Source organism: Anolis sagrei, chromosome 7 (genome assembly GCF_037176765.1).
Source record: "Anolis sagrei isolate rAnoSag1 chromosome 7, rAnoSag1.mat, whole genome shotgun sequence".
Classification (NCBI taxonomy): Eukaryota; Metazoa; Chordata; class Lepidosauria; order Squamata; family Dactyloidae; genus Anolis; species Anolis sagrei.
The window spans coordinates 39,967,138-39,985,878 of NC_090027.1; the positions used below are offsets into that span (position 1 = coordinate 39,967,138).

Consider the following 18,741-nt stretch of genomic DNA (forward strand, 5'->3'; position numbering starts at 1 on the left):
GATGCCCGACCACCGTCTCCCAAAGCAGTTGCTCTACTCCGAACTCAAGAACGGAAAACGGAATGTTGTTGGGCAGGAAAAGAGATTGAAAGATGGGCTCAAAGCCAACCTCAAAAACTCTGGCATAGACACTGAGAACTGGGAAGCCCTGGCCCTTGAGCGCTCCAGCTGGGGGTCAGCTGTGACCAGCAGTGCTGCAGAATTTGAAGAGACATGAATGGAGGGCGAAAGGGAGAAGCATGCCAAGAGGAAGGCGCGTCAAGCCAACCCTGGGATCGCCTTCCACCTGGAAACCAATGCTGAGAACTGGGAAGCCCTGGCCCTTGAGTGCTGTAGCAGGAGGTCAGCTGTGACCAGCAGTGCTGCAGAATTTGAAGAGGCACAAATGGAGGGTAAAAGAGAGAAACGTGCCAGGAGGAAGGTGCGTCAAGCCAACCCCGACTGGGACCACCTTCCACCTGGAAACCAATGCTGAGAACTGGGAAGCCCTGGCCCTTGAGTGCTGTAGCAGGAGGTCAGCTGTGACCAGCAGTGCTGCAGAATTTGAAGAGGCACAAATGGAGGGTAAAAGAGAGAAACGTGCCAGGAGGAAGGTGCATCAAGTCAACCCTGACCTGGACCGCCTTCCACCTGGAAACCAATGCCTTCACTGTGGGAAAAGATGCGGGTCAAGAATAGGGCTCCACAGCCACCTACAAACCCACAAAAATAGTCATCAAGGAAGACCATCTTACTCATCCGAGGGATCGCCTAAGTAAGTAAGTAAGTAATCATTCATAACAAGTGAGCCAGGTGGCCGGCTGGCCCTCTGTGTGGAGGGCTTGGGTGTTGCCTTGGCCTCTTTTCTCCCCCTCCCTCCTTTGACAACAATAAAATAATATTTCAATATTTATGTTTATAGAATTTTGGCTGGAGTGACTTATGTTCCTTAGCTTGACCTAGCAACACTTGGAACTCCACGCTGCGGGACCCTTTCTCCTATCTACACCTCCCTATCATTCATATCAGTGAGCCAGGAGGCCGGCTGGCCCTCTGTGGGGAGGGCTTAGGTGTTGCTTTGGCCTCTTTCCTCCTCCCCTCCCTCCTCCCCTCCCTCCGTTGCCATGGAGACGCGGCCTAGCGAGGAGGCGAGGCCTGCGAGGCGGGCGCGTGGTTCTCCCCCTCCGCCCGGCTCGAGCGAGTCCCCGGTGGAGGAGTCCTTGGTGTTCGCGGGCTCGAGCGAGCAGGACGTGGTGCTGGCCAAGACCTTCTGGGACTCGGTGACCCTCCAGCCGCCCCTCGAGTCCTGCCTGGCCGCCCGGAGGGGGTCCCTCTTCAGCGAGGCCGGGCCCGGGCAGGGACAAGGCTCCGTCGCCGGGTCCAGGAGGCCCTCCAACGCCGGTAGCCCCCTCCCCTCCCATTCTGGGAGTGGTAGTCCCCAAAGGGGGAACACTCAGCCCCCCCCCCCCCCGGCCTCTCTCTTGAATGCCTTTGGAGGGCCCTTGAACTTCCCAGTCGCATCCTGGGAGTTGTAGTTTGGAAAGACACAAGCAGTGGTTCTCAACCTGTGGGTCTCCAGGTGTTTGGGCCTACAACTCCCAGAAATCCCAGCCAGGTTGAGAGGGTCCCCAGGATTTCTGGGAGTTGAAGACCAAAAACATCTGGGGACCCCAGGTTGAGAGGTATTCTTCGCCAGACAAGGCCTTGGGGGCACTACAGATCCCAGAATCTTTTTTATTTTATTTTATATTTTTTATATATATATATATATATATATATATATATATATATATATATATATACACACACACACACACACACACACATACACACACTGGGATGAATGCATTTTGATACCACTTGAGCTCAAAGCTATGGCACCCTGGGAGTTGTAGTTTTGCAAGACACTAAGGATTCTTCAGCAGTCAAAGCCTTGGGAGCACTACAGATCCCAGAATCATATATATATATACACACACACACTGGGATGAATGCATTTTATATTACTTGAGCTCAAAGCTATGGCACCCTGGGAGTTGTAGTTTGGCAAAGCACTAGGGATTCTTCGGCAGACAAGGCCTTGGGGCACTACAAATCCCAGGATCTCATATATATGTGTGTGTGTGTGTGTGTGTGTGTGTACACTGGGATGAATGCATTACTTGAACTCAAAGCTGTAGCACTCTGGGAGTTGTAGTTTGTCAAGGCACTACTAGAGATTCTTTGGCAGACAAGGCCTTGGGGGACTACAAATCCCAGGAACATCCATCTTATCTATCTATCTATCTATCTATCTATCTATCTATTTGCATACACTGGGATGAATGCAATTTGATACCACTTGAGCTCAAAGCTATGGCACTCTGGGAGTTGTAGTTTGGCAAGGCACACTAGAGCAATGTTTCTCAACCAGGGGGTCGGAACCCCTGGGCGGGTCGCGAGGGGGCGTCCGAGGGGTCACCAAAGACCATCAGAAAACATAGTATTTCCTGTTGGTAATGGGGGTTCTGTGTGGAAAGTTTGGTCCAATTCTATCATTGGTGGGGTTCAGAATGCTCTTTGATTGTAGTAGAACTATAAATCCCAGCAACTACAACTACCAAATGTCAAGTCTATTTTCCCCAAACTCCACCAGTGTTCACAGTTACTCATGTTCGGTCTGTGTACCAAGTTTGGTCCAGATCCATCATTATTTAAGTCCACAGTGCTCTCTGAATGTAGGTGAACTACAACTCCAAAACTCAAGGTCAATGCCTATCAAACTCTTCCAGTATTTACTGTTGGTCATAGGAGTTCTGTGTGCCAAGACTGGTTCAATTCAGTCATTGGTGGAGTTCAGAATGCTCTTTGATTGTAGGTGAACTATAAATCTCAGCAACTACAACTCCCAAATGACAGCATCAATCTCTCCTTCAACCCTACTAGAATTCAAATTTGGGCGTATCAGGTATTCCTGTCAAACTTGGTCCAGTGAATGAAAATACATCCTGTATCTTGAATGTTTATATTTTGATTCACAACAATAGCAAAATTACAGTTGTGAAGTAGCAACGAAAATAATGTTATGGTTGGGATGTATTGTTTGTTGTTGTTTATTGATGTATTGGGTCCCGGCCTCTTGTACGCAGCACCAAGTCCTTCAGGAGATGGTAGCGGGTTATAAATAAAGGTTTATTATTATTACTAGTATTATTGGGGGTTACCACAACATGAGACAACTGTATTAAGGGGTCGCGGCATTAGGGAGGTTGAGAACCACTGCACTAGGGCCTAGCAGTGGTTCTCAACCTGGGGTCCCCAGATGTTTTTGGCCTACAATTCCCAGAAATCCCAGCTAGTTTTGCAGCTGTTATGATTTCTGGGAGTTGAAGGCCAAAAACATCTGGGGACCCCAGGTTGAGAGGTATTCTTTGGCAGACATGGCCTTGGGGGCACTACAGATCCCAGAATCTTATACACACACACACACACACACACACACACACACACACTGGGATGAATGCATTACTTGAGCTCAAAACTATAGCACTCTGGGAGTTGTAGTTTGTCAAGGCACTACTAGAGATTCTTTGGCAGACAAGACCTTGGGGGACTACAAATCCCAGGAACATCTATCTATCTATCTGCATACACTGGGATGAATGCATTTTGATACTACTTGAACTGCCTTCGCTCAAGGCTATGGCATCCTGGCAGTTGTAGTTTGGCAGGGCACTCTTTGGCAAAGAAGGCCATGGGGGGACTACAAACCCCAGGGTTCCATACACACTCTCTGAGATGAATGCATTTTGATACTACCTGAGCTCAAGGCTATGGCATCCTAGGAGTTGTAGTTTGATGAAGCGCCAGCACTCTTTGCCAGAGAAGACTAAAGACCTTGGAGGGAACTACAAATCCCAGGGTCCCATACATATACACACTGTGTGATGAATGCATTTTGAAATTTCTTGAACTGGCTCAAGATATGGCATCCTGGAGGTTGTAATTTTGGGGCAGACATTGGGGAAACTACATCTCCTAGGAACACAAAGTGTTGAGCAACAGCACTTAAAAGTGGTGTCAAACTGCATCTCTTGTCCAGGGGTGTTAGCTGGTCCCAATTGTTTCCTGCCTTGAATTCCCCTGTTTTCTGAGTGTTGTTCTTTATTTACTGTTCTGATTTTAGAGTTAATACCCCCCCCCCCCAAAAAAAAAACAAGGATTCCCCAAGCAGGAAGCAGGCATGCCTTGCAGTTACAAGGCCATTCAGTGCTAATTGAGGTGTTCAATTACAACATTTCCACTTTCAGTGGAATTCCAGACAGGAAACTTATCAGGGACCACCTTGACCAGCATTGAATGGCCTTGCCGCTTCAAAGCCTGGCTGATTCCTGCACTGCAGACTAGTTCAACCAGAGAAGTCATCCATAGCAGTCAGGAAACAATAAACAAAACAAAAACACCTCCCAACAAAAGATTTCTCCCAGGCAGGAAGCACCCAGGCTTTGAAGCTTTAAGGCCATTCAATGCTAATCAAGGTGACCAGTTTTCAACATTCATACTCGCCTCCAATAGACAGGAGTTCATTCTCCAACCCTGGACATTATTCCACAGCTTTATAAAAAAAACCCACTTTCTGAATTTCCAACAGACCTTTCAACTCTGAGGATGCCTGCCATAGATGTGGGCAAAACGCCAGGAGAGAATGCTTCTGGAACATAGCCAGGCAGCCCAGAAAACTCACAGCAACCCAGTGATTCCAAATAAAAACTCTATTGGAAGGGGAAAGTTGGGGGATGCCTTTGCAAAAGGGAGGGGTGAGTAATCCCCTGAGCATTTCGGCTCACTGATCTCTTTCTTTTGTGTTTTTAGGCAAACATGACATTTCTGCCCATCCCTCCTTCAACAGTAAGCATCTGGCTTCGCTTGAGCAAGAGGCAGTTGTGAATCTGTGCCAATATTTCAGCGTGAAAATGATTGGGAAGTGAATTGTGGAGGCCTCGCGTTTCCCTGACAAAGGGTTTCCTAGTTGGTTTGGGGCCAAACAGCACAGCGAATGCGCACATACCAACCTGGCACTCAAAGAAGGCAAAAAAGTCCTGAGATGCTACAGCGGAGGGCATTGGCTGCAGGCAGGCTGTGGAAGGCATCACGTTCTTTAATGCATTCCTTTACATACATATTATATATACATACATATATACATACATACATATATATGTATATATAATATAAATGTATATATATTTACATATATTTATATATGATATGTGTGAATGTTATATATATCTCTATATAAATATTATATATGCATATATAAATATAAATAGTTGTATACTAATAATAATATAAATGTATATTTACATATACTTAAATATGATATATATAAATATTATATATATATAATGCATATATAAATATAAATATTTATATACTAATATAAATGTATATATATTTACATATTATTTATATATACTATATATAAATGTTATATATATCTCTGTATATATATAAATTATTATATATGCATTTATAAATAAAAATATTTATATCATACTACTACTACTAATAATAATAATAATAATAATAATAATTTTATTTATTACCCGCCTATCCTGATGGCTCAAGGTAGGTTACAACTAAGTCAAAAGCATATGAACATATTATATATACAATAATTGATTTAGAAACGCAAAAATATGTATGTATATATAACTAGACATATGTCTATATATATGTATATGTATATTTATGAATGTATATATATGTGTGTGTGTATATATATATGTATGTATGTATATACACACACACACACTATATATATATACTGGTACTATATATTTCACCCCCACCCCCCCACCCCCAGTGGCACAGTGGGTTAAATCACTGAACTGCTGAAGTTGATGACCAAAAGATCGGCAGTTCGAATCTGGGGAGCAGAGTGAGCTCCCAGTGTTAGCCCCAGCTCCAGCCAACCTAGCAGTTTGAGTAGATTTGCAAATGTGAGTAGATCAATAGCTACCACTCCAGCGGGAAGGTAATGGTGCTCCACGCAGTCATGCTGGCTACATGAGCTTAGAGGCGTCGACGGACAACGCCAGCTCTTCATCTTAGAAAAGGAGATGAGCATCAACCCCCAGTCGGACACAACTAGACTTAACGTCAAGGGGAAACCTTTACTTTTACTAGTTAATAACTCCCTGTAGGAAAAAAAGGCTAGCATAGCAATACTGACCTCGTATTTACCTCCCCTGACATATTAGTTTTCTTCTTGGGCGGCATTTGTCAATCTCTATATACAGAAAGCCTTGTTTTGTTCAGAGATGTATTGTGTTTATCGCAGCAGCCATTTCCAGCTGCTTTCAATTATTCCTATACATCAGTGGTTCCCAAACTGTGGCCTGTGGACCACCAGTGGTCCTCAAGAATAAAAATATGGTCTGCGCCTTCATCATTACTACACCATTGCCTTGAAACGATGCAGCAATGATACTACTACCACACCAGCTCTAGATTATTAAATATGGTTTTCTGTGGGCGAGCAGATGAAGACTACTGGATGGCATAGGTTCTGTATCGGAAACTAGAGCTGCCGTGGTCTATCCAATGCAGTTTTCTAAATCAGCACTCCAAGTAACCAAACTGAACCCAAAGTTGATCAAAAACCGATTCATAACCCTTTTGGTACTAATGGTGGAGAGTGCTCCCTGGTCAAAGTAGTCCCAGGTTGAGTGGTCCCTGGTCAAAAAAGGTTGGAAACTACTGGTCTACACTGTCAAATGAGTGCAGTTTGGCACCACTTTGACTGAAATGGCTCGATGCTGTAATATCATGGGAGCTGTAGTTTGGAGGGGGGTTTGGCAAAATAGTTTCAAGGCCTTGTAAAATTACAATTCACGACGATTCCATAGCATCAAGCCAAGATGGTTCAAGTGGTGTCACACTACATAAATTCCACAATGTAGATGTACCCAGAGATGGACCAGAACTCCAGTCAATTAACTGCTGGAGTATGGAATTGGAATTATTATTATTATTTGAAACACCACAAGATGAGTCCACAGCAGAAACTCTGCTGGCTGTTGTATTGGATCACACGGCGGACACTTCCCAAGTGTCTAGGACTGTGTGATGTATCGGCGAATAATGCGTGCAGATCCCAGTAAGGTGGCTTTCTGCAGCTGGCAGATGGTAATTTTGTCAGCGCCGATTGTGTTTAACTGCAGGCCAAGGTCTTGAGGCACTGCACCCAGTGTGCCCATCACCACTGTGACCACTTTTACTGGCTTGTGCCAGAGTCTTTCCAGTTCGATCTTTAAATCCTCATATCGTGTCAGCTTTTCTAGTTGTTTCTTTTCAATCCTGCTGTCAACATCAGAATCCATACTTTGCTTTTTAACACGATCGATCGTGATGTCAAGAGTCTTGTGCTCCAGAACTCTGTCTGTCTGAATTTGGAAGTCCCAGAGTAGTTTGATGTGTTCATTTTCTGTAACTTTTTCTGGCTTGTGATCCCACCAGTTCTTTGTCGCAGGCAGATGGTCTTTGTGGCACAAGTTCCAATGAATCATCTGAGCAAGGGTGTTATGCCTCTGCTTGTAGTCTGTCTGCGATCTTCTTGCAGCAGCTGAGGATGTGATCTATTGTTCCATCTGCTTCCTTGCAGAGTCTACACTTGGGATCTGTTGTTGACTTTTCAATTCAATTTTCTATTATTATTATTATATGTCTTTTATATATTATATTATAAATATATATATGTCCGAGTAGGATTGTCTTCCAAGATCTTCCAAGTCCCCATCAGGGAGATGGTGGCAGGATATAAATAAAGATTATTATTATTATTATTATTATTATTATTATTATTAATCTGAACTCAACAGGATGCATTCTTCTGTTTCTTAGTCCTTAAACAACTTCATTTATCTTGACATTTCCTACCAATTCTTGTTTGATTTAGAAAGAGAAGAAGAGAGAAAACAGAGCGCATTCCAAGCTGAGAAGAATGCCATGAAAGAGCAGTACCTGAAGAAGGTGAGAGATCTGTTTCCTTGTTTGTTTTGCTATCTGAGGCAGAGGAAGCATCTTAGACAAGTCAAATTATCATAATATGCGAGTCAGGAAAGCTTCCCGAGTTCTCGTTTGTCTGAAAAATACAATCAAAACATATGAAATAACGAAGAATATGTCGACTTTTTGTGACACCCAGAAACTTCTTCAGTCTGAATTTGCGCATGCATCTCCTTATACATTGTGGAGAATGTTTGCAAGGGAGTGCCTGGAGCCATGAAATGTGGCCTCCTTCTTCCCAAAGGCTTTCTAACTGATTATCTCTTCCAGAAAAAGGAATGGAGATAATTGAATGGTATTATAAATCTGCGGGGGAGAGGAAGACATCCAAGGGGCCTGAGTCGGAGGCGTAAAATTGAAAAGAAAGGCACGGCCTCGTATTCTGGAAGGGAAAGGAGTCTTCTTTTGATCCCTCCCGGCTGCATTGTGTCTATAAATCAGTGTTTTCGACCACCGCCCTATTCCTCAGACAGTGTTTTGGGGCCAGAAAGATGTTCTGCCAGGGAAGCCCAACACCACCCAGCCACAAGGGATTCCTGCTTACGGATACAACTGTCCGGAAATAATCGCGTTTCTTGTGGCATCTTAAAGACTTAAGGGGCTTAATTTATTTCCATATTTTAAACTGGGACTCCTTTAAGACAAAGGTGGGCAAAGTATGGGCAGGGGTCCCCATGTGGACCACAGGAGAGGGAGATAGACTGAGAGAGAGAATGTGACAGAGATAGATAGATAGATAGATAGATATAGAGAGAGGTAAGTAGGAGAGAGAGTGAAATAGTGATAGAGAGTGAAAAAGAGAACGTGATAGTAATAGGGTGTGTTTGTGAGAGAGATATAAGTGGTAGAGTGAAAGAGAAAGAGATATAGTGATAGAAATAAGTGATAGAGAGTGAGTGAAAAAGTGATAGAGATAGATTGTGAGAATGAGAGAGTGACAGAGATAGATAAGTGCTAGAGAGAGAGAGTGAAACAGGGAGAGATAGATAGTAGTAGAGTGAGTATGAAAGACAGTCATAGTGATAGAATGACATAGATAGATAGATAGATAGATAGATAGATAGATAGATAGATAGATAGATAGATAGAAGTAGAAAGTGAGAAAGAAAGTGAAAGAGATAGTGAGAAAGTGAGAGTGAGAGTGAATAAGAGTGATAGAGAGAAAGAGATCGAGGTAGAGAGAGAGAAAGAGTGAAAGAGAGTGCGAGTGATAGAGATAGAGGTAGATAGTGAGAGAGAAAGAGTGAAAGATAGTGAGAATGAGATAGTTCAAGTGATAGATATATAGATAGAGGTAGAGAATGAGAAAGAAAGAGTGAAAGATAGTGAGAAAGTGAGAGTGAGAGTGAATGAGAGTGATCGAGGTAGAGAGAAATAGTGAGAGAGAGAGAGAGATAGTTCAGGTGATAGATAGAGGTAGAGAGTAAGAAAGAGTGAAAGGGAAATTGTGAGAAAGAAATAGAGTGAAAGAGAGTGATATGGATGGATGGATGGATGGATAGATAGATAGATAGATAGATAGATAGATAGATAGATAGATAGAGGTAGAGAGTGAGAGAGAAAGAGTGAAAGAGATAGTGAGAAAGTGATAGTGAGAGTGAATGAGAGTGATAGAGAGAGGGAGTGAAAGAGAGAGATAGTGAGATAGTGCAAGTGTTAGAGATAGAGGTAGAGAGTGAGAGAGAAAGAGTGAAAGAGGGATAGTGAGAGATAGTGCAAGTGATAGAGTGAGAGAGAAAGAGAGACAGTGAGAAAGAAATAGAGTGAAAGAGAGTGATAGAGATGGATGGATGGATGGATAGATAACTTTATTCTTATATCCCGCCACCATCTCCCCAAAGAAACTTGGGGTGGCTTACACACGGCACGAGGTGTCTAAAAACAAGATATAAAATACAATAAGTAAAACACATACATATATAAAACACCAACCAAAACTCAATAAAACTGCTCTCATCAACCAATGGTGGTAAGCTGCTGTAAATAGTGAGAGGTAGTGTGAGAGAGATGGATGGATGGATGGATGGATAGATAGATAGATAGATAGATAGATAGATAGATAGATAGATAGATAGATAGATAAATAGATAAATAGATAAATAGATAAATAGATAAATAGATAAATAGATAGACAGACTCCATATGCTCCCAAAGCGCTCTTGAGTATATGGAGGGCATTTCCATCAAATTAAAATTTTGCAGGAAGATCCCCTTTTTTGCCTCCAAATGCCTTTTAGAGACATAAAGGACACTTCCACTCCATTTGGGGCTCATCCTTGGCTTTTGGGGTTTGGGAGCACACCGGTTATGGGATGAACCAGGAAATCAGCTGCTTTTTTATTTTTGTGAAGAAAGGCCATATTGCCTAATCAACCCCTGAAATGCGCTCAACATATTTGGCTTCAAAGTGCCCTTAAACAAGACTGCTAAGATGAAGAAATGCCATTCTCTAGTTCAATGAACCACCCAGTCCCTAGTTAATGTTACAATATCCTGCCTCTTAACTAGAGAGCATTGCAGTCATTTTTAGTATTTCAACCCCCCCCCCCTTCCCTTTGACATAAAACACTTTCTGTATTAATCCTGGGAAAGCAGCCAAAGGGGATGAAAAGTGCTGACGAGGTTCTTTTCTCTCTCTCTCTTTTTTTTTTAACTCACTGGCATTCCTACTTATTGCAATTAATAATTGCATAATGGATTTCATCCCATAGCAGCCATTTAACCTGCCTGGTGGAAATGGGATGAGTGGGAGAAACGAGTCCGTTTGCCTGTTATTATTATAGAATTTTATGATATAATTCAGTGGCATTAAGAATGGTCAGCTTTGGGCACCATCCGTCGCTGGTTAGTTTTGGCTGGGAAATCATTCTGTAGAGTTACAGAAGATATTGATCGGTTGTATATATATTAGCCATCCCCTGCCATGCGTTGCTGTGGCCCACTCTGTGTATATGTGTTTTGTGTGTGTGTGTATGTGGTTTTGCACATGCTTTGTAATTTTTTTTTGCCTTTTTAAGTCTCTTCTGCTGTGTTTTTCAGTGTTTTGATGAGTGATGATCACTCGTTGGCCTGATACGTGCATTGTGTCCAAATTTGGTGTCAATTCATCTAGTGGTTTTTGAGTTATGTTAATCCCACAAACAAACATTATATTTATATGTATATATTAGCTGTACCTGCCACGCGTTGCTGTGGCCAACCTTCCCTCCCTCTTTCTCTCCTTCTTTCTTTCTCTTCTTCCTTGCCTCTTTTTCTTTTCCGTATTCTTTCTTCCTTCTCTATCTGTGACTTTCCTCCCTTCCTTTGCTCTTTGGTTCCATCCTTCCTTCTCTCGTTCTTTCTTCCTTCCCTCTGTCTTTCTCTCTTTTGTTCCTTCTTTCCTTCCTTCCTTCCTTCCTTCCCTCTCTCTTTCCTTCTTTCATTTTTTTATTTTCTTCTCTCCTTCCTTCCCTCTTTCTCTCCCTCCTTCTCTCCTTCCTTCCTTCCATCCATGCATCCATCCATCTTTCTGTGTACATGTGTTTTGTGTGTGTATATCTGATTATATGTATCTGTATATATTTGTATATGTGTGTGTATATATGTGTGTTTGTGCATATTTGTGGTTTTGGACATGCATTGTAATGTATTTTGGGGTTTTTTTGCTTTTAAAGTCTCTTTTGCTGTGTTTTTATGAGTGATGGTCACTCGTTAGCCTGATACGTGTCTTGTGTCCAAATTTGGTATCAATTCATCCAGAGGTTTTTGAGTTATGTTAATCCCACAAACGAACATTACATTCATTTATCTCTATCTCTCTATCTATCTTCAATGCAAATGGTTCAAGTGGTATTTATTAGTGTTACAGCCCACAGGGAAAAGAATTTTTCCTGATCGAAATCGCCGTGGAAGAAGTCCAAAGATTTGTTCCGTTCGTTTCAAGATCGTAAGCATGTTGCGTTGTGTTTTTTAGGCGAAAAAGAGGGAGGAGATCATTGCCTTGCTGAAAAAGCAACGGGAAGAAAGGATCGCGGTGAGATGGAGGATTCATTTGTTTATTTTGTTTATTTATTTATTTACGGCATTTATATGCCACCCTTCTCACTCCGAAGGGGACTCAGAGCGGCTTACAAGTAAAAAGTAAATACAATATATTATATTATTCCCTGCCGTAATCAACTGTGAATCGCACATATGGTATCTCTGCGCCTGCGCAGACCAGCTTCGGAACCTTCTGGAAGATTAAAATAGACATTACCCCTGCCTCGCCCCACCCACCCCTCGAGTATATATAGCCCGTGGGCGGGTCTAGGCCTCCAGTTCTCTTTATACATATATATATGTATAATTATAATATATTAGTAGTAGTAGTATATTGTATTACATTATAATATTATCAATATTATATTATATTATATTATATTATTATATTATATTATATTATATTATATTATATTATATTATATTATAAGCTTAGCATAAAAGGGCAGAAAGGAATCGAGAGACTAACTGGTTTATGCTCTTGCGGACTCCACAAATGCTTAGTTTGGCTTTTTGGTTCGCCACAATGGCATGTGTGCGTACGCAAAACGGAATACTCGAGCCTCAAGCGAGTCTTGGTTATTCTGGTCTATGGAAAACTATTTAAAGGAGATCGCCGCTCATCCCGTTTATAAAAAGCCAACGAGTAGCAGGTGTAAACGGTCCATTTTTGGGACAAAGCGAGAGGAAAGAGTGGGTGGCTTTTGAGAATGCTCTTTCTTTAAAAAAAAACCCAAAAAAACTTAATTCTGTCTGTTTCACAGAAAGAGGCATTTGCGAATCTGAACAGGTCGACCAAAATGCAGGAAAGGTAACGGAACCGAATTGGAACGAATTTCCATTTGTCATTCCTTGTTAGTGTAAGTCAGAAATTATTTGAAGGCACTGGGTTGTGAGTTTTCCAGGCTGTCTGGCTATGATCCAGTAGCATTCTCTCCTGACCTTTCACCCACATCTATGACAGGCATCCTCAGAGGTTGTGAGGTCTGTTGGAAACGAGACAAGTGAGGTTTATATATCTGTGGAATGATGTACATAGTGGGAGAAAAAAACTCTTGTCCGCTTGAGGCAAGTGTGATTTTTGCCATTGCTCACCTTCATTAGAATTGAATGGCCTTGTAGCTTCAAAGCCTGGCTGCTTCCTGCTTGGGGGTTGGGAGGTGTTTACTCTAAAATGAGGAGAGTAAATAAAGAACAACACTCAGAAAACTCCAGACAGGAAACAATCAGGGCCAGCTAACACCTCCCAACAAAGGATTCCCCTAGGCAGGAAGGAGCCAGGCTTTGAAGCCCAGTGACTGGCATGAAAGCCGTTGAAGGCTCTCAACAACAACAGTTCAGACTCTCCTAAGGCTCAAAACGAATAGTTAGAAGACAGGGGAATGCCAGATAGGAAACAATCAGGGCCAGCTAACACCTCCCAACTATTTATTTATTTATTTACGACATTTATAAGCTGACCTTCTCACCCCGAAGGGGACTCAGTATGGCTTACTCTCTTTCTAGAGCGGCTTACTCTATCTATCTATCTATCTATCTGTCTATCTATCTATCTATCGATACACACACATACACATACACATACATACAATATATTATATTATTAGCATAGTACAATATCAGTATTAAATGTTACTATATTGTACTATACCATTATATTGTAATATTATTAGTAATATTACATGTAATATAAATATATAATTATAATATATTATTATTAGTATTATATTGCATTACATTATAATATTATAAATATTATATGTATATGCAATATATTATATTACATTATATTATGAAAGGTAAAAGTTGTCTCCTGACATTAAGTCCAGTCATGTCTGACTCTGGGGTGTGGTGCTCATCTCCATTCCTAAGCCAAAGAGCCGGCGTTGTCCATAGACACCTCCAAGGTCATGTGGCCGGCATGACGGCATGGAGTGCCGTTACCTTCCCGCTGGAGCGGTACCTATTGATCTACTAACATTTGCATGTTTTCGAACTGCTAGCTTGGCAGAAGCTGGGGCTGACAGCGGAAGCTCACGCCACTCCCTGGAATCGAACCTGCGACCTTTTGGTCAACAAGCTCAGAAGCTCAGCGCTTTAACCCACTATATTATATTATATTATATTATATTATATTATATTATATTATTATTAGCATATAACAAAGGATTCCCCTAGGCAGGAAGCAGCCAGGCTTTGAAGTCCAGTGACTCCAGCCATGAAAGCCTTTGACAACCTATTTGAAGGCACTCAACAACAACAGTTCAGACTCTCCTAAGTCTCAAAATGAATAGTTAGAAACCTACAAAGCAAAATGAAGTTAACATGAAGTTATGTTGTTCCACACTTAACTGGGGGAAAAAGCCTTGAGCCTGACTCAGTGTTCACGCAATTTGTTAGCAAGCAGCATTGCAATCGACCTAATTGAAACGAAGCAATAGGGCAACGAGAATAAGATTGGATGGCTTTGAAAGCCCCGTCTTTTGCAGACTATTTTTCTGGGAAAGCAGCCTTGGCACCCCACCCTCCTTGACTCAGCACTTTCCTTCCTTTTAATGTAGTCGAGGACTGCATTGATCTCAGATAGGATCACTTACAACTTGTGCAAAAACACACACCTCGGACACAATTTATTACGATATTGAAGCTCCCCTAGTTTTTTTAAAAAAGGCTGGGATTCATTTTGTTCTCAGGGCTCTTCTACACTGCCATATAAAACCCAGATTATCTGCTTTGAACTGGGTCGTATAGCAGTGCAGACTCATATAATCCAGGTCTTTTCCAAGTCTGTGATCCTGTGTTTCTATGACAGGTTGGGCATCTGTTGGGAGGGCTTTAGTGGTGTCATTCCCGGCAGAATGATACTAGACTGAATGGCCCTTGGGTTGTCTTCCAAGTCTGTGATCCTGTGATTCTATGACAGGCTGGCCATCTGTTGGGTGGGCTTTGATGATGTCCTTCCTGGCGGAATGGTGTTAGACTGGATGACCCATGGGTTCTCTTTGAAGTCTGTGATCCTGTGATTCTATGACAGGCTGGGCATCTGTTGGGAGGGCTTTGATGATGTCCTTCCTGGCAGAATGGCATTAGACTGAATGGCCCATGGGGTCTCTTTGAAGTCTGTGATCTTATGATTCAATGACAGGCTGGACATCTGTTGGGAGGGCTTTGATGGCACTAGACTGGATGGCCCATGGGGCCCTTTTGAATGTGATCCTATGATTCAATGACAAGCTGGACATCTGTTGGGAGGGCTTTGATAGTGTCCTTCCTGGCAGAGTGGCATTAGACTGGATGACCCATGGGGTCTCTTTGAAGTCTGTGATCCTGTATTTCTATGACAGGCTGACCATCTATTGGGAGGGTTTGATGGTGTCCTTCCTGGCAGAGTTGCATTAGACTGGATGACCCATGGGGTCTCTTTGAAGTCTATGATCCTATGATTCAATGACAGGCTGAACATCTTTTGGGAGGGGTTTGATGGTGTCCTTCCTGGCAGAATGGCGCTAGACTGGATGGCCCATGGGGTCTCTGTGATCTTGTGAATCAATGACTTGCTGGACACCTGTTGGGTTTTGATGGTGTCCTTCCTGGCGGAATGGCACTAGACTGGATGGCCCATGGGGTCTCTTCAAAATCTGTGATCTTGTGATTCAATGACATGCTGGACACCTGTTGGGAGGATTTTGATGGTGTCCTTCCTGGCGGAATGGCGTTTGACTGCATGGCCCATGGGGTCTCTTCAAAGTCTATGATCTTATGATTCAATGGCAGGTTGGACATCTGTTGGGTTTGATGGTGTCCTTCCTGGAAGAATGGCACTAGACTGGATGGCCCATGGGGTCTCTACGAAATCTGTGATCTTGTGATTCAATGACTTGCTAGACACCTGTTGGGAGGGTTTTGATGGTGTCCGTCCTGGCGGAATGGCATTAGACTGGATGACCCATGGGGTCTCTTCGAAGTCTGTGATCCTATGATTCAATTACAGACTGGACATCTGTTGGGAGGGTTTAGATGGTGTCCTTCCTGGCGGAATGGTGTTAGACTGGATGGCCCTTGGGGTGTCTTCCAAGTCTGTGATCCTGTGATTCTTTGATAGGCTGGCCATCTGTTGAGAGGGCTTTGATGGTGTCCTTTCTGGCAGAATAGGGTTAGACTAGATGGCCCTTGGGGACTCTTCGAAGTCTGTGATCCTAAGCCTTTGCGGGGTCTACTTTAGCAGAAGCAACAACACACAAAAGCTTAGGTTTGAATGCCCTACAAAATCCTGTTGCATTTTAGTGTGGTCATCCCTGAAAATCTTCATAACTGAGCTTGGAAACTATTTGGGTGTCGCTCTTTACATATCACAGACGTATGTGACAGATGGCTCTCTCTCTCTCTCTCCGTCCTTTCTGGGCATTTTCTCTCGTAGACGCTCCCTTTGTTGCCCCCTCCGGCTAAATATAGCCAGGGCTGAACAGTCCCCTTCCTGTTCTCTTTCTCCCCTCTTCGAAATGGCCTCCCCCTCTTTCTCCTCCTCATGAGATCTTGGAGGTATTCGACAACGCTGTCAATGGGCTGCATTGACATGCCGGGCAAGACAGCTGCAGCTTGGGATTGCCCCCTCAATGTGAGGGTCATCACCCACCAAGGCTCTGGTTTCATTTAGGCCTCTGATACAAATATAATCCCATGGTTAATGTTGTTTTGATATAATAATAATAATAATAATAATAATAATAATAATAATAATAATAATAATAATTGGTGATTGGCACACTGGGTGCAGTGCCTAAAGACCTTGGCCTGCACTTAAACATAATCTGCGCTAACAAGATTACTGTCTGCCAGCTGCAGAAGGCCACCTTACTGGGATCTGCACGCATTATTTGCCGATACATCACACAGTCCTAGACACTTGGGAAGGGTCCGACGTGTGATCCAATACAACAGACAGCAGAGTGTCTGCTGTGGACTCATCTTGTTGTGTTTCTAATAATAATAGTAATACTAATAGTAATAATAATAATAAGGTTGTCTCAGGCTTATTGTCAGTCACTTTGGTGGAAAGTCAAGATAGGTCGACAGAATAAAATAGAACGAAAGGTAAAGGCATCATTTATAGCAGTCCTGCACAACTTTGGTCGTAGCCAGGGGCCAAAGTTAAATAGGCTCCGCCTCTTGGGGCCTGCACATACGTTTTTAGCACCTCACTTTCCAAGTAAGATATGATGAATGATTAATTTGGATTGTAGTGGGCCTCCCTCTCTCCCTCTCTCCCTTTCTTCATTTTCCTTCCTCCTTCTCCCTTTTTTCTGCCTTTCTTTGGTTTTTCTCCCACCATCTTTCCCTTTCTTTTAGTCTTTCTTTTTTTCTTTCTCCCTCTCTTCCTTTCCTTCCCTCTCTCCCCCCTCCCTTCTCTCCCACTTTCTCTCCTCCCTCCCTCCCTCCCTTCCTCCCTTCCTTTCTTTCCATCCCTCCTTCCTTTCCTCCCACATTCTCTTTCTTTCTCCTTGCCTCCCTCCCTTAGTGTTTTCCTCCTTCCTTCCTTCCTTCCTTCCTTCCTTCCTTCCTTCTCTCCCTCCCTTTCTTACTTTCCCCCCTCCTTCTCCCTTTTTCCCTGCCTTTCTGCCTTTTTTCTCCCTCCCTCCCTCCCTCCTTCTTTCCTTCCGTTCCATCCCTCCTTCCATTCCTCCCACATTTTCTTTCTTTTTTTCTCCTTGCCTCCCTCCCTTACAATTTTCGTTCCTCCTTCCTTCCGTCCTTTCTTCCTTCCTTCCATCCATCCATCTCTCCCTCCCTTTCTTACTTTTCCTCCTCCTTCTCTTTTTTTCCTGCCTTTCTGCCTTTTTTCTCCCTCAATCTTTCCCTTTCTTTCTTTCTTTCTTTCTTTCTTTCTTTCTTTCTTTCTTCTTACATCCTTCCTTCCTTTCCATCCCTTCCTTCCTTTCCTCCCACATTCTTTTTCTTTCTTTCTCCTTGCCTCCCTTCCTTACTGTTTACGTTCCTCCTCCCTCCCTCCCTCCCTCCCTCCCTTTCTTACTTTTCATCCCCCTTCTCTCTCTTTTCCTGCCTTTCTGTCTTTTTCTCCCTCTTTCTTTCTTTCTTTCTTTCTTTCTTTCTTTTTTCTCCCTTCCTTCCTTCCTTCCTTCCTTCCTTCCTTCCTTCCTTCCTTCCTTCCCTGGGAGTGGACATGTTTCACAGGCCTGGTTTGTTGAATGGGGGAATGTGGGCATTCGCTGAAGTTCCTGGAAGAAACCTGTGGCACTGAAACAGCTCTCAGATCCTCACCACATTTCCTCCTGTTTGGTTTCAGCAAGGAGCAGACCACAGCCTCAGACCTGGAGGATCAAGAGAGAGTGAAGGCCTTGAACTGAGCCCTTTGGGGCAGCTGGAGAAATTCCCAAAGAGACAACTTAGTCCCTTCAGGAATAACCCTCTCTGGTTTGGTTTGGTTTTTCCCCATTGTCTTCTACTCTGTCCTCTTTGGGTGATGGGTTTCCAGGTTTGAACTTTTTTTTCTTGAATATTTAGATATTTCTCTTTGTTAAAAAAAAATTGAGTGTTTCCTATGGCTGGAAAAGGTCTTAGCGTGTCATGCCAAAACAAGATATGGTAAGAAAAGGCAATAAATGGGTCCTGAAACACTGAGTTTGTGTTGCAAATCTTTTCTCTTTGTGCCTGTGTCTTGAAGTTGCCAACTTATGG

At 42.9% G+C, this 18,741-nt stretch overlaps 1 protein-coding gene across 4 annotated transcripts; it reads left to right on the top strand.

Annotated features, from left to right (window-relative positions):
- The first annotated feature begins 1,102 nt into the window (after positions 1-1,102).
- HOATZ (HOATZ cilia and flagella associated protein) lies at positions 1,103-18,684 on the top strand. 4 transcript variants are annotated; one of them, XM_067470792.1, is made up of 6 exons: positions 1,103-1,380; positions 4,831-4,866; positions 7,919-7,992; positions 11,981-12,040; positions 12,813-12,859; positions 18,350-18,470. In XM_067470792.1, exons 1-6 carry the CDS (start codon positions 1,104-1,106, stop codon positions 18,408-18,410), a joined length of 555 nt encoding a protein of 184 aa, XP_067326893.1. In that variant the 5' UTR covers position 1,103; the 3' UTR covers positions 18,411-18,470. The 4 variants fall into 4 exon arrangements, with proteins under 4 accessions (XP_067326893.1, XP_060643699.2, XP_067326894.1 ...); XM_060787716.2 differs by lacking the exon at positions 12,813-12,859 and having other exon boundaries at positions 18,350-18,684; XM_067470793.1 differs by lacking the exon at positions 18,350-18,470 and having other exon boundaries at positions 12,813-12,863.
- The last annotated feature ends 57 nt before the right edge of the window (positions 18,685-18,741 follow it).

Excerpts from the sequence above, each read along its gene's own strand:
- HOATZ (XM_060787716.2), top strand. The coding sequence starts at position 1,104 with ATGGAGACGCGGCCTAGCGAGGAGGCGAGGCCTGCGAGGCGGGCGCGT. Across the intron at positions 4,867-7,918 it reads TGCCCATCCCTCCTTCAACA|AAAGAGAAGAAGAGAGAAAA; the intron begins GTAAGCATCTGG and ends TGTTTGATTTAG. Across the intron at positions 7,993-11,980 it reads AAGAGCAGTACCTGAAGAAG|GCGAAAAAGAGGGAGGAGAT; the intron begins GTGAGAGATCTG and ends TGTGTTTTTTAG.